Source organism: Cucumis sativus, chromosome 4 (assembly GCF_000004075.3).
Source record: "Cucumis sativus cultivar 9930 chromosome 4, Cucumber_9930_V3, whole genome shotgun sequence".
NCBI classification, from domain to species: Eukaryota; Viridiplantae; Streptophyta; class Magnoliopsida; order Cucurbitales; family Cucurbitaceae; genus Cucumis; species Cucumis sativus.
The window spans coordinates 25,986,107-26,001,701 of record NC_026658.2 but is presented as its reverse complement, the minus strand read 5'-3'; the positions used below and the strand labels follow the sequence as shown (position 1 = coordinate 26,001,701).

The window sequence follows — 15,595 nt, the reverse complement described above, 5'->3', positions numbered from 1 at the left end:
AAACGTTTTCAACCATTGAAAAATTTATTCTTGAGTCTTTAACACACGATCTTAGCATGTGATTTTGTTTAGAATTTATTTATCCCAAAAACCATTCGAACTTAACATTTTATAACATATATTTTTCTACCTATTCAACATAAATTGAAGCTTCTAAACTCATAATCATGGAAGGGTAAAGTTTTGAACACTATTTGGGTGTTTGAATTATGTAGATGTCGCTTTAATATCTCAAATTTATGTTTGGTTTTGGATTCGTCAAGTTTAGGGTTTGATGAGCAAGCTAACGAGATTCAACCGTGCACAAACCCACTTTTACTTTCTCACATAGTTTTTCAAACTTACACTCCAAAGGCAAAAAGCTTCCTAAACCCTATGGCTTAGACAATCTTCTTAGACCATAACCCTGGAATTTGAATTCTAGATAGTTGGAAAATTTTCTATACTATGCTTTTAAAATAGGACGAAATTTGGTGACCTTAAAGTAGAGTCCACAAATATTTAGAAAAGCAAACTTATAGTATAAACGAAAGAAAGCAATGATACTCCAATGGTACTAAAAAAATTCTTATAAATAGTAGAAACCGACATGAGTCAAAAATTCTAAAATGACCCACTATCCTTCACTTAGTCTAATGTTGATAGGGAAAACATTCATGTGATCTTTACTTGAATCTTGGAAAGGACTTTGATCATGTGGTTCGTTGCTAGGGCTGGGGTGCAAAAATTCCAACAACTTCCATGTTCCTTGGGGAAACGTGTATATGGCATTTTGTTTGTAGGGACGACCACTAGAAAACTTCACTTACGCATGCTTATAAGCATCTAATTTTCTTTCTCTTTCTTAACTAAAATTCAGGATGGTTGACCAAACCACAAAGTTGAATTTCATTCAAAGAATCAGGCAGCAAGCAAGCAGTAAAAACCAACAACATTTTGTTATTGTTCAAGTGGGCCTTACACTTTTGTTTACTGCACAGCTCTCGGTGGATACTGGATGGGATTCCCATACTGTTTTCAATGATTGCGAGCCGTTGTGGTTAAAAAGTGGATATCTGCCGTAATGAAAATGTCTCAACGACAATAATTAAAATAATAAAAAAATCAACAGTTATAAGTTCTTTAATTTTTTTATTTTTTAACTTTACCTTAGAATCCCCAATTATGCTCCGGCGGTGGACGTCAGAGAGAAAGAGTTCATCGCTGGCTGCTGCATTTGGAGCCTCAAGAAAAATCTACTTTATAATCCTGCACGAAGAGAATCTGAAAAGGCAGTTAGAGAACAAAAGAATGAATGCTTGGTATAAAAAAGTTTAGACTCATTTTGCTGCAATCAGCCATGTTACTGGTAGATAATATTCTGTCACATGAATGCCAGATTTACTGCTGCTTCAGACAGTAGTTTGAATGTGTTTCTGAATAATAAAAAATTCATAATTTCCAATAGATATATAGAAAGTGCTAGTGCTGATGCTAGTAGATGAATCATGAATATTTACTAGTCAATTTTATAAAAGCAAACTAGCTAGCTACTGTGATTAATTAGTACCCCTTGTGAATAAATTAATCAGCCTATATCGAATAATCAAGTGACAGGTAAAACAAAGTTGTCCGAGTTTGAGGACTGGGACAAGGTAGTGTCCACACAGGATAAGGTTACATAAGAAATTATAGAGACTCGCTGTTGATAAACATGATAATGGCCCAACTAATACATACAATATACGGGATGAAGGTCAAGATTAAGGGAAGCCGTGGAAGGGTTGCGTTGTTCTGTGTATCTTTTGGAGTTTCAAAGCAAAAATGATGAGGGGATTGACCGTGGTATTGTGATGGCGATGCTTTGTCGTCTCTTCCCTACACTTCTGCTATGTGGCACACACTTTAAGAATTAAGAGAACAAACAGATTAGTTCGACTCCATTTAGTCCGATACCGAGACTAACCTTTTGGAATATCAGATATATCATAACCAACTATCCAACAAACTGAAATTGAATCGAATCGACCTACTAAATAAAACTGAGCCGATCAAACCATGTCCATGTTTGATTTTTCAGTTTGCTATCCCTAAACTCTCTCCCTACTTTTCCAATCAATCTACATACCAAATTTAATTTAAAGTTCTAATACAGTGGATCCCCTATGCACAGCTTCGCACATTCATATTAACTTTAGTCTTCCTCCATGCCTTAAGATTTATCCAAAGAATCAATGATTGCTCAATCTTACGCCCACATAAAGACATCAGTAGGCGTAGTGAATAGAAACTTGATGAAGGGAAGGCCTACATGTGATAAGAAATGAACCCTAATAAGGACTGGGCAGAGAGGTATTCTACTTCATTTCAAAATTTGTGATAGAATGGCCCATAGAGATTATATTGTACTCAATAAAAGTTTCAAATACTACTTACATGTTTGTAATTTAGGACAATTTTTTTACAAACAAAATATTTTAATATGATTCGACTATATTTAGTTTAGACAATAAAGAAAAAAAATTCGGATTATAGTTCCCGAACAAGAATAAGACAGCCTTCCTAAGGACGTGTAACTCCTCAAATTTCTTCATAGCTCAATTCCACAAACCATCCCAATCTCGTAGAGGACTTCAAAGCGCCTCCTTTTCATTATATTCCAATTCTAAGTTTATAAATCACTGTACTCCAAGAAGTAAACACTCCAAGTACATCAAACTTTGTATTTAGTTTATATTTAGTTTATAAATTAAAACATACTACGTATCTACATAATTCAAATTATGAATAACTATCTACCAAGTTCCAACTATCCAAGTACATCAAACTTTGTTCGAGAGGCACTCCACCATATATATTATATAGCACTCAAAGCTCCAAATGGGGAAGGTTAGTTTGCTTGAAGAGAACAATCATTTCTATTAACAGACTTAACCATACAGTGTATTTAGAATTACACAGAAGACAATAATATAAGCGATGTGATTTAATCTAGACTATGTAAAAATACATTTCATCCACAGTGATTTTATTTATGATACTATACTTTGAGTAGCCAACTTGTTATGAAAATTTATAGTTTACACAGGTAGTCCCAGATGGCACAAAAAGAAGCATATAAGGTTGGGGAAGGCAGGTAAATTTTCCAAACCTTATTTCTGCCACACTGCATATCTCCAGCCAGAGGTTGCAAGAGTCCATTCCGTACCAGAAGGACACCAAGAACCATCTCCGATCTTCATGCACAATTTCTCCCCAATTATTGCAGAATAAAGATCTGATCGTGCCTCGAGGATCTTCACAGATGACCGACTGTTGATGTCTTGATGTTTTCGAATGTCTATCTGCAAGAAAAATAAAATTTAAGTACTATGAGAAGTTTGCTTGAATAGAAGATAACAAACTCTATCGAAGCATTATTGACTATGCAACATACTAATCTTACTATCTCGTCGTGCACTGAGTCACCCCATTCGTATAAGTGGTCATAAAATACTGTTGGTATCCCTGGGTGCGTGAGAATATATGCATAGCCCTGCAGGGAATAACCAAAGCTCCAGGAATCAGAAAATAGATGCATGATGGAATTTTTTTTTACTGGAAGGTAAGTGAAGACTCTAGGCCAAGCATAAAAGTAGTTGCAGTAACAATTGTAAGGCTAGAAAATAATTATGAAGTTCTTTCGATGAAATTCACCCAGAAACATCAAAGATTGACCGCTTAGTGTGCTCAACAGTATTTTTTTTAAATGCATACTGAACAGTTATAGCCATAGAATTTGCAGCTAAAAGTAGGAAACGAACTTCAAATGTAGACAGAGAGTAGTACATAGGATCAATTGAAACAAACAATTGAAAGCTTTCAAAACACACAGCGAACAATGAGGACCACCTGATGGGGGGTAATTAGATTTTACACAATGAGTAATTGGACCAAACAATTGAGAGCTTCAAAAAACCACGAAGAAGCCACAGCACAGCAAGAATAAGACTATAAGCAATAAAGAGATTGCAAATGGAATGATATGCCACACTTGTATACCTCCATGATATGGTTGGCAGGAAAGGGCCAATGGGCCTGCAAGAACAATGGTATGCTGAGGTTAGTGGAGTCACCAACATTCTAATGGTACAATTTCAGCTTATATAAATGTTTTCAAGAAAATACATATGAAGAATTATATAGTTCATTTGCCAAGCAGGTCGAGTTGCATTAACTGTCATGATCTGCATAAGTCAATATCTATACTTGAAAGCACACCTGATGTTTGATTTCAACCTAGGAAAAAAAATTAATTAAGAGTTTCCAAATAATAATCTAAAGATATCTACTTATTAAGATGCAGAGTTGGATTGCTAGAAGCCTAGAACTATTTACGTTTGAATTACTTCAATTTGAACAAACCTATATAAAAGAAAGGTTGGCCAATAAATCTCAGTTACATGTTGCAAAAAACACATACGCATCTTACAAAAGATAATAGCAACACAGGCAAATGGAACAGAGTCCAGTAGCTGTTCTGAATGGCACCATATTTGGTCATATAGAAGCTGTGTAGAACAACCAGACATTACAACTTCATTCAGGTATGCATCGATACTACTTTTCTGCTTGCTTCCTATGACATTTTCATGTATGGTTTGATCACACTCAATCCTCAATACAAGGCATGACTTCCAAACACGTGTTCTCAAATATTAATCCAAATAAAAGGACATGGATACGTGGTCAAGTTGAGACAATTTTATAACGCACATGCACAACGAGCAATGAAAACAAATGTTGAAATTTGTCAACCAATAATTTCACAAACAGATTTGAAGAAGTGGTACCTGCGTTGAACCGGTATCATGATTATCTAAGAATGTCACGGCCCTTGAAGGCCACCATCCCATCACACCTGGTGGCTTTCCTTGACAGTCACGCAGACGCCATAATTGTCTTCTAACAGCTTCCTACAAGCAAAATTAATTATATTATGTTTATTACGAAGCAAACAAGGAAACAAATGCATGTTAGTCAAGCAATGTACTAGCAAGAGCAAATATTAACGAAACCCAAGCATCACTCAATAAAGAAGGAGAAAAAAGCAAATAGAAGAGTTGTGAAAAGTCAAACATTGTAGATCCACTGATCTAGAGGGAAAAAAAACCATGACATGGCTGTCACTTCATCCTTTCTATTCTAAGTAATTAAGATTTGAGGTCCGTAGTATTACAATTTTGAGGAGGGAAGGGAGTTAGCAATGGCCTCACGCAACACCAATACCTGAAGGACTCCCTTAGTTGTAAAATCAAAAGCAGCTGAAAGTTGTCCTGTGCCATCAATCCAATTTATTATCCGCTGTCTATGTCCATCTGAATTTAGAGTTGTAATCATCAATATGGAACACATGAATTGATAGGACGAACATAGGATATTATTCACGGACAAAACCATTAAGAAAAACTAAAAATCCAGAAACTTGAAAACATGATTTCAATTTATCAACATAATGCATTATCATGTTACCTTGATTATAGTCCAAGTCATGACCATTATAATTACAAGAATCCCAATATTCCCCAATAGAAAGCATTGGCTTTCCCGCTTCAATATATTCTTTCACGAATTTTGCAGAAAAACTGAGTTAAAACATAAAAAATAAAAACAAACGGCAAATGTATGTTATAATCCATTGAAGAACTCCTTAAAAGGAAAGACAAGCCGAATGTAGAGAAGATGATACAGTGAAACTTTGAAACAGGAGGAGGGATCTTGTCATCTTCAGAACAATATATCCTTGAACCTCTGTAACGCCCCAGCCACCCCACAATATAAATACACACACACACAAACAGAGAAGGACAATATTACCCCCTTGCAAAATCAAAACGAAAATCCTGAAATCCAACACTACTGCGTAGCCACTTCAGCCATGCTATGATATCTCTACGGACAAAAGGTTGGGTATGATCAATGTTTGGAACCCCATGGAAGTTGTCACCAGTGCTACGATTGCCCTAGAACAGATACCACAGACTAAAGACCAAAGGTTTTCTTATAATTATGAGCACACTTGGAATTTGTAACAGAAAAATACCAGGCCACCAGAACACGAGGTAACAGCATACTCGTTCCATGGTAATAGTATTCCGTCAAAGCGATTATGCATTCCTCCATGTCCTACAACAGTCCCAACACGATGATTGATGACTATGTCAGCAATTGCTCTAACCTTGCACTGCTTCATTTTGAGAAGTAAAGTTTTCAGCATGTCCTCAGAACCATATGAAGAGTTTAGGGAGTAAAGGTTCTGAGGGAGGTAACCTGAAATTGTAAAGAAAATATCAAGAGTTATGCACGCATATACGTGAAAGGAACATAAAAATTCAAATGAATTTGTTCCTTTGACCTTGAGGAGCAATGGAATGAGTTGGAGGAGGCAACCATGCAGAGGTAAATCCACTTTTTGCGATATCATGAACTTTACTCTCTAGATTTTCCCACCAATCATATTTATGAGATTCCCAGCTGAATGCCTGTGATTACAATGGAAATTATAGGTGCAAAATTTCTCTCATAAGTTTAACATGACCTGGAGATTTGATCTAACCGATTAACATTAAAAGAATCAACAACATCGAGCATGGATTTCAAACGGCAAACATTTTTTCTTTTTTTGTTTCCGAGACTTCAATTCAATTAAGAGCAACATAATATTTTCCTTCCTGCTGACCTCTGCTCTAGAGAAAAATCAGAAAGCTGAAATTGTAACATCTACCTGGAAAAGGATTTCTCTTCCATTGCGTATCACTGCCCCTACAGGTGACCATAAAGAAATACTGAAATTATTAAAATGATAAGATAATTTCAAACAAACGAAAATTTACATAGCAAAAAACCAGCTCTGATTTCAAGGCCACGTGTATCAATCCTTTTCATAAACCACAAATTTTATGTAAATTAAAAGCAAATATTGCAACGTACTCACACCTAAGAAGCATCTATTTCTTTTCAAATTTCTTATCCTTGAGTCAAATTTTAAGCATACGATCTTTTCACATTTCTTTTCAAATCACTTCCAAGAGAGGTATGATCTTTTCACAAACACTAGTTTGACGTGAGCATACGATGATGTGAAATTTAATGTCAAAACAAAGAAAAAACCATACCAGTATCAGTCTTTTCGTAGCTTTCATCAAAAACCTGAATTCCAACATAAATAAGTAATTTGTATATCATAATGTATATTCTAATTTCCAACAAATTTATAACTAAAAGCATATCACACTGATGCAGAAAACTCATCAAGGAAACAATTGCCAAATTAAACAAGAAGCATACATTATCATGGTCACCCATAATACTTGGGAGAAACTTGTGAAAACCGTCTTGGTTGCAGAATATAGGGACGTCCTAGTCCTACAACCAAAATGAAAAAGCATCACAATCTGCAAAGTGTAACCTCAATCATCTTGTGTGGTCTTAACTTCGTTATCCAGATGGCCACTCCAACAACGGAAAAGACAATAAGAAAACGAGCTAGAATTATAACAGAATTCTTAGTGACGTGGTGTGGACAATTCATTTTGAGAATCGTTTCCTCCATTTGAAACTGGATAATCTATAAACACTTCTTAAAATTGTCTAAAATCAACTTCTAAATAGCTATGCAGCAGATGCGTTCACAACCTTGACAATACGAATTAATCAGCTGAAATCACAGTTTCAGATTGGCGCGAAGACATTTACCGCTGAAAAATTCAAGAAAGAGATAAGATTAGCTAGCAATAATCCTCAATTCAAAAGGAGTAAAAGAAGAACGCAATTACAACGAAAGATGCTTTGAGAATGATTCGTCTTGTATTCATATTTAATGGGAAAATAACTAAACAACCAAAACGCTTCACTAAGTAATGTGATTAGAATTCCGCATTTGAACATCGCAAGAACATAAGGCGATGATGAATAAAAGTTACTTAGCAAATAATGAAAAACGTTACCAAGAAGCAATCACTTCGCGGTTCGACGTCCTTGGTTCTGCTGGTTCAGGGAAACGATTTTATCTGTTCGAACCATTTGCAATGAGGCAATTGAATTGCAGCCGCGTGGGCTCGAGATTCTTGGCTAGAACCAATCGAGGGGGTGCGGGATGTGGAGTTCCGTCTCTGACCATTTTGCAAATGGCTTAAGCGTTAAGCAACAGTCAGTTTCATGGAATACTAACAGTGGACCGTCCGATTGAACGTACGCTAATTGAATCACGATATTGCCTTTTATTTATTGGTTTAAATCTATATTTTATATATCGGATTCTATTTTAAAACGTCGATCTATTACCTTTTTAACACAATAATGCAATGTATTAAATTTCATGCATTTGTGTTGGTTCGAGCTTGATTGTTTATTCAATTATTATCAAAGCAAGGGTGAATTTATCAACGGTCAGTTGGATTATAGATTTTTATATTTTAATATTAATTTTGAAGTGTTCACCTTCGTATATAACCAAAATTTATTTTATAGCTCTTCTTTTATTATTTAATAAATTCTTTTAAAAAATATAACAAAATCGATGATTCAAACTTTTACTGCCTCACAATGTTCTATGAAAAATATATTATTCTTTATTTTTTATTTTTGTATGCAAATTTTAAATTCATATATTTATATTTTAAAAAACCATATAAAAATTGACGGAATTACTTAGTGTTACAAATGCAGTGAATGTTATTGGAGCATTAGTGAAACGTTTATATATGTTTTTAACATTTTTTAGTGTGTTTATTTTATAGTGTCTAATGCCCATAGGTAAAATTTATGGATCCGCTACTGATCAAAGGGAATTACAAGATATAAGTCTCTTTACTCTTTCACAATTTTTTTTTTAGTAATTAACGAATACATACATGAAGTAAAGAGAATTGTAAAATAAGTTAGTTTAAACCGACTCAAATGATAATAATTTTAGCAGATAACCCACCTGACTAACTAATAAGTCACCCCATAGTATCAAAGATAAATGAAACTAAAGTTTAAAATGTGATTACGAATCATTCACTCTCAAATTTTGTTTATAATTACTCCAAAATAATATTGTTTCGTGGACCTTAAACTCTGGTCTGTTTTAAAATTATGAGTTGCATAGTACTAAACCATCATAGTAGATTCATCATTAAAAAACGAGACACGATCTTAATAACTAGATGAAACGTGATGTGTTTTTAGATACAACTGACTATACTACCAAACTAATAGAATGTCAATTTTATGGATTAACATTGATATTTTCAAAATGGATCATTTCTTATAAAAAAAAATAAAACTATTTACACTGCATACCAAAATTTACTACACTTATTTTTCATATACTTACTAAATTTTTCTATTTTTCAGAATACAAATACTTACTGAATTTGGTTTTTTTTTAATAGAAAATAGGAAAAATCAAACAAAACCAACCAAATTTATCACATTTTATTTTTAAATATCTTGTCAAATGATTTAGTTTTGACAAATTTCCTTTTTTATTTTTGACAATTCTTTTTAAAAATTTAGAAAATTACAAATATAATTTCAAAAGTTTAAGGATGAAAAAAAAAAAAACCCAAATATTATTATTTAAAAAGAAAAATGGATATTATTGAGTTGGAAGTTACTAAAATCTGTTGGATGGGATGGTCTCTAAAACCCTAATGTCTACTTCACACCATTTCCCTACCTGGCTATAATGGAAGAAGAACCGCCAACTGAAACCAGAAGGTCACCGCCACAACCGTTGATCGAAGAACCCCAACCGAAGAAGCTCAAAATGTCATCTACAACCACCACATCCGACGACGAAGATGTTAATTCCAACTCTGCCGCGCCCAAGAAACAAAGGTACAAGCGCCGCAAGGTTGCCATTTTTTTTGCCTACTGTGGCGTCGGTTACCAAGGGATGCAGAAGAACCCTGGCGCTAAAACCATTGAAGCTGACCTTGAAGAAGCCTTATATCTCGCCGGAGCCGTACCTGAGCAGGACCGAGGGCTCTCGAAGCGCTATGATTGGGCCCGCTCGGCTCGCACTGATAAGGGCGTGAGCGCCGTGGGTCAGGTCGTTTCTGGTCGCTTTTACATCGATCCACCAGGTTTTGTTGATCGTCTCAATTCGAATCTTTCGCCTCAGATTCGAATTTTCGGGTACAAGCGCGTCACAGCGTCATTCAATGCGAAAAAGTTCTGCGATCGGAGAAGGTATGTATACCTAATCCCTGTCTTCGCTCTCGATCCCAATTGCCATCGTGATAGAGAAAGTGTGAAAGCTAGTTTAGGGTCTGATAACGAGCTTGTGAAGTGCTTAGAGTGCTCTGAACGAGGACGCAAGGTCGAAGGCTTGATAGGCAAGCGCAATTTCGAAGTAAAAACTGCGATAACTGAGTCAGACATTTCGTCGAACACTGTTAACGCCATTGAAGTTTCTGATGTTCAAGCAAATGGGGTTTTGGAGGACAGTGCCACGACCTCTGATTCTAACAAACAAACTAGCGTTTTAGTAGAAAACACTGCTACTGAACTCAATGTTGGAAGCGAAGGTACTGCAAAAAGTGAAAGCAGTGAAATGTCTGGATTAGGGAGTGATTCAGAGATTGTTGTAAGCAAAGAGAGCGTTAATGGGAAAGAGAAATCTTCAGGGAGCTTCAAGTACGGCGAGGAGGAGAAGGCTAGGTTCAATAGGATTTTGAAACATTATGTGGGAACTCATAACTTCCACAATTTTACTACTAGAACAAAAGCAGAGGATCCTGCTGCTCGTCGATTCATTGTTTCGTTTGATGCTTCTGCAATCGTCGTGGTTGAAGGCATTGAATTTGTGAAATGTGAAGTTGTAGGGCAGAGTTTCATGCTTCATCAGATCCGTAAGATGATGGGTCTTGCTGTGGCAATCATGAGGAACTGTGCTCCAGAGTCATTGATCGAGAAAGCTTTGCAAAAGTAAGTAATTTCCATTTTCGACAACAATTTGAATTGATTCAATTTGATTTTCATTTGTTTATAGAATAGAATAGAATTGGATTTCACCAACTTCTGGTAATCAAAATTCAAACACAGGGATGTAAATATCAATGTGCCCACTGCACCTGAGGTTGGGCTGTACCTAGATGAGTGCCTATTCACATCATATAATCAAAAGTGGAAAGACACTCATGAAGAGGTATCCATGAAAGCATACGAAGAGGCAGCAGAAGATTTCAAAATGAAACAAATATATTCTCACATTGCTTCCACAGAGCACAAAGATGGAGCCGTGGCCTTATGGTTGCATTCTCTAAATCATCGAAATTATCCAGATTTACGTGTCATTGATGAAGTTGCTAAAATTGCTAAGAACGCAAGTCTTGACATGGAGACGCAAGCTGAAACTTAAAACGGTCTTCTTCCACCTTTGCTTTTATTTAAGCATTAACCATCCATTTGGATACTGAGCGGAAAAATACTTGTTTTTGATGATTTAGTGCTTGTTAAATTGTAAACCTAATCAGATTATGCATAAATTTTGCTTAAGAAAGTGAGCCAAATCCATTAATTATGTCAAGTTCTGATTCCTACCTATGAGTCACATTTTCCTTATAGACCCCTACTGACAAGGATTATAATTTTTCTAAAAAACATAGGCCAACCAGAGTTGTTGTAACTTTGAGAATATTAGATTAGAGGTACAAGATAGAAACTCAAAAATGTTTTTTTGCCCAATTCATGTAGAATATCTGCTCTAGAGATTGTATATCGTAGATTGCTTTCAGCTTATCCAACTTTTAGAACATCTAATGAAGAATATCTGCAGCAGTTCATTGCCTTCAGCTTAGATTTATTTGAAAAAGAAGAATGGTTTCTTGCACCTTCTTTTCAATTGGGTTGTGCTCGATTTTGTGATTAACTCAAGAAGCAGTAGACCACAAAAAGTTGGAGAGGTCAAATACTTTGGTGTTTGACATAAAATTCTCACTCGACAATTTAGTATGGATTTCTGGAATGCTGTCTGGCTAATCAAATTAGACGTTCTGATAATCGTTTGAGAAACAATAAAGAATAGAAAATGAACAAATAAAAGTTTTTAAAATTATTTTGTATAGGAGCAACATGTAAAAGCACTTTATTTGTTGTCCTGTTTTATGTTTATCCATTTAATCCATTAGTTATGAACTTCCCCCTACTAATTAAAGGATTCTATTTCCATCGGTTAGTGTATGTCTTTTTCATAAAAAAATAAAGAAACAGAAACAAAAAGATGCAATAAATTAAAATGAGAAAAAAGAAGAAGAAAAAAGAAGAGTAGAGAACACATCATCAGCTCTGTCTTTTACAACAAATACATCTCCTCAACGAAATTGGAAGGCGTTGGAAAAATGGCCGACTGGACTGAACTCCCACCCGATCTCCTTCACCAAATCTCAGATTACCTTACCGTCTACTCCGACTATCTCCGATTTCGAGTAGTTTGTTGGAACTGGCGATTCTCGGTCCCTAAAATCCCTCACCGTCTTCCTCCCCAGCTTCCATGTCTCATAATTCCTCTGTATCACAACTGCCGCTGTGGTTTATTCAACTTCTCCGACAACAAAATCCACTTCCTCTACCTCCCGGAGATTTCTCTCCGGAAGCGCCCGTGTGGTTCTTCCCACGGCTGGCTTACGATTGTCGATGAAACTCCGCCGATTCTCCTCCTCAACCCCTTTACCAGGGCCAAGCTCTGGCTACCTCCCCTCTCCACGTTCCCTAACGTTGTATCTTTCGATTACTCCAGAGTTGGCCGAGAATATCTGATCCGTACACCCACAGGACATATCTACACTCGAAATTTGCGGCAGATGCGCGATTCTTTTGTCAAGAAAATCGTTCTATCCTCAAGTCCGTCGAACCCAAACGATTTCTTAGCCGTGGCGATTCTGAATCACAGCGGCGATTTGGCGTTTTGCCGGAGCGGTGGGGGATCATGGACTTTCGTAGACGACGCACCGTCTGATTGCGAAGATGTTATATACTCCGACGGAGTGTTCTACGCGGTGGATAAGTACGGCGTCGTTTCATTGATGGATCTACGTGGTTCGCGCTCTCAAGTTTCACTGGTTGCGACGGAGAGGCAATTGGCTGGCGACATACAATACCTGGTGAAATTAGGGCAGGAATTGCTGCTGGTGAGTCGGTATTTGGATATTGTCAACGACGGCATGGAGGACGAACTGATACCTGTAATGTATCGGACGGTACGATTCGAAGTGTTTCGAATGGAATGGGAAGGACCACGATGGGAGAAGGTTGAAAACTTGAACGAAATGGCGTTGTTTGTTGGAGGAAATTCTTCAATGGCCTTCTCCGCTGCTGATTTTGGTGAAATCTCAGGAAATTGTATATATTACACTGATGATTATTCGGATAGCGATTATCAGGAACAAGGTGAAGAACCGGATATGGGGATTTTCCGATTGTGCGACGAAAGCTTCGAGCCGCTGCCGTATTACTCCGGCGGCTCCCATTCCCGCCGGCGTTTGCTTCCACCCATATGGGTTACTCCGAATCCTTGTTAATTGTAGGTGCGGCGTTTGTGGATCGTTTCAATTAATTAATTTCACGTCATTATTGTTGCTTTTTCTTTATTTTCGATTGAATCGGTGATGAAGATAAACACAAGTAGACTCGTTTCAATTGAAATTTATAGATAAATAAAAATTGAGATTTTCTTTGGAATTCCATATTGTTGATAAACTATTGTTTTGAAATGTTCTCATAACCAAACAAACAGGAGATTTGGGTGGTGGGTTCTTCAGAAAATTTGTCTTCAAAACATTGTTTGATAGATGGGAGTTTCTTTTCTCAAAATTTTCATCTCTCGCTCACACTCTATATATGAAAAAGGTAAAGATGGAAAATCAATTTGTACCTGCCAGTTCCGCTCCCAATTTGTACAGGAAACAAAGTGTTCTTACCATGACTGTCTCCGACCACCCTTCGGTCGATGATTGTTACCGAACTTTCATCCAAGTCGGACAAATTCTTTTACTATAATTTGAAATTCTATAAAGAAAAACAGTATATAACAAATCAAATAAATTTTTACCTAAAAACATTTATGAAAGGAAAAAAAAGTTAGTCAAAGACATTTTTATTTTTCTTTTAATTAGTTTTTAGGGGGAAAAAAGTTTAAATGAAAATGCATAATGGTGAAGGAAAAGTGAGAAAAATATATATTTCTTTTTCATTTTATGATTTTAATGTGCATTCAAAAATAACTTTTTAAAATACTTGATTAAAGGGATTAGGGAGAGACCCTTTAAAACTGTTTTTCAAAAACTCATAACTTTTTGGACTAAGAAGTAAAAAGTTAGTTTTTTCTGAATGACAAAAAAATATAACAATGTATTCTAAGTCTATATAAAACTTATGACTATAATAGTTCTTTTTTAGAAAAATCATTTCAAATCATAATTAAAATTTAATTTGACCTAACTAAATCAAATTTAAAATTATTTCGAAATCATTCTTAACCATGGATTAGTCTCTTATAAACAAAAACGATAAATTTTAGGTCATGTTTAAGATCGTTTCATGACTCAATTGCTAACTATTTGATTTTTTAAAATGAAGTTTTAAAACAATTTTTTTTTAAAATCTGGCTCTTTTTTCAGGACTTTCATGGTTCATGCTTTCATTTTCCTTATGTCTTTGATAGCTCACATTTTTCAACACTCATCTAATTTTCAACAATGAAGTGTTTAATATGGTCTCAAGCTTTTAATTATTGTATTTAATACAACTAACAAATGTCAATTTGATATTTGATGATGTTTTTTAAAATTCATGGATCTCCAAAATTGAAAGTTTTGAATATCATATATATATATATAATAGGTGAATTAATTTACATTAAAATTAGACTGCTGTACCTTATTTACTTTTTATGGGCAATGCATTTGGATTTATAAATTATAGTTTTAAGTTTATTAATAACAGTGGTAGGGAGAATAAATAGGGTTTCTTGGTTTTGGGAAAACAAAGCTTTTTTGTTGAATAAACAACACAAGAATAAAATGACTTCAATCTAACATTAGATTTTATGAATGGGAATGGGACTCTTAAGATATGAAGTGTATAATTCCTTCTACTTAGAAGACTCAATCATTTATATCTATTTAATGTTTTTTTTTTATTTTCCACAATAATTGAGATAAAGAGAATTAAAAGTAATTAGGCATGTCTAGAAGTGCATTTATTAAGGATTTGTTTGGTCCAAATACTAGAGTGGGTAGCCCACTCCACGTTTGGTCCGCTCGTTAGGAAAAACCAAGAATTAGGGTTATTTGATTATCTCAATCCCTCAGTTTTCATGCTCATCGTACTATTATAATCTCTCTTCAATACTTTCCAATTTCCACCATCTTTATCTCCCTTCAATTCTTCTCGTCATCCATCACTCCCTCTTCTCCAAATTGCAATTTATTTTTTGTCCCCATTGAATGAAATCTTCCATATTTTAGTCACAAATTATAACTCATCAACTATAATAAACACACGTTATAATAACCTACTTCACGCTCCAAACGACTCCTAAGAAAGTTCAAATCAATTATTTAGTCACTTTGTCTTATCGATATTTGAA

The 15,595-nt window shown here is 35.3% G+C and overlaps 3 protein-coding genes across 13 annotated transcripts; 2 read left to right on the top strand and 1 right to left on the bottom strand.

The window, feature by feature from the left end:
* Positions 1-498: 498 nt before the first annotated feature.
* Positions 499-13,996, bottom strand: LOC101219341 (probable alpha-amylase 2). 11 transcript variants are annotated; one of them, XR_004215847.1, is made up of 17 exons: positions 7,965-8,226; positions 7,654-7,715; positions 7,306-7,383; positions 7,134-7,167; positions 6,743-6,780; positions 6,374-6,500; positions 6,062-6,288; positions 5,836-5,981; positions 5,491-5,603; positions 5,248-5,336; positions 4,812-4,934; positions 4,021-4,056; positions 3,416-3,514; positions 3,131-3,323; positions 1,720-1,882; positions 1,149-1,263; positions 499-1,055 (listed from the first exon to the last, which is right to left on the bottom strand). XR_004215847.1 is itself a non-coding variant. In XM_031883786.1 (15 exons), exons 3-14 carry the CDS (start codon positions 7,321-7,323, stop codon positions 3,132-3,134), a joined length of 1,242 nt encoding a protein of 413 aa, XP_031739646.1. In that variant the 5' UTR covers positions 7,324-7,383; positions 7,654-7,715; positions 7,965-8,226; the 3' UTR covers positions 1,912-2,286; position 3,131. The 11 variants fall into 11 exon arrangements, 2 of the variants coding, with proteins under 2 accessions (XP_031739646.1, XP_011654252.1); XR_004215851.1 differs by having other exon boundaries at positions 1,149-1,248; XR_004215849.1 differs by lacking the exons at positions 1,720-1,882; positions 7,965-8,226 and adding an exon at positions 13,880-13,996.
* Positions 9,615-11,551, top strand: LOC101219581 (tRNA pseudouridine synthase A). Its single transcript, XM_004145480.3, has 2 exons — positions 9,615-10,935; positions 11,053-11,551. Exons 1-2 carry the CDS (start codon positions 9,692-9,694, stop codon positions 11,366-11,368), a joined length of 1,560 nt encoding a protein of 519 aa, XP_004145528.1. The 5' UTR covers positions 9,615-9,691; the 3' UTR covers positions 11,369-11,551.
* LOC101219822 (F-box protein SKIP23) lies at positions 11,903-13,686 on the top strand. The gene has a single exon (XM_011655943.2). The coding sequence runs from the start codon at positions 12,348-12,350 to the stop codon at positions 13,524-13,526; it is 1,179 nt and encodes a 392-aa protein (XP_011654245.1). The 5' UTR covers positions 11,903-12,347; the 3' UTR covers positions 13,527-13,686.
* Positions 13,997-15,595: the final 1,599 nt, after the last annotated feature.

Coding starts and splice junctions, on each gene's coding strand:
- LOC101219341 (XM_031883786.1), bottom strand. Junction 3,515..4,020: donor CTGCCAACCATATCATGGAG/GTATACAAGTGT, acceptor TATTCCCTGCAG/GGCTATGCATATATTCTCAC. Junction 3,324..3,415: donor ACGACGAGATAGTAAGATTA/GTATGTTGCATA, acceptor TTTTTCTTGCAG/ATAGACATTCGAAAACATCA.
- LOC101219581 (XM_004145480.3), top strand. CDS start 9,692: ATGGAAGAAGAACCGCCAACTGAAACCAGAAGGTCACCGCCACAACCG. Junction 10,936..11,052: donor ATCGAGAAAGCTTTGCAAAA/GTAAGTAATTTC, acceptor ATTCAAACACAG/GGATGTAAATATCAATGTGC.
- LOC101219822 (XM_011655943.2), top strand. CDS start 12,348: ATGGCCGACTGGACTGAACTCCCACCCGATCTCCTTCACCAAATCTCA.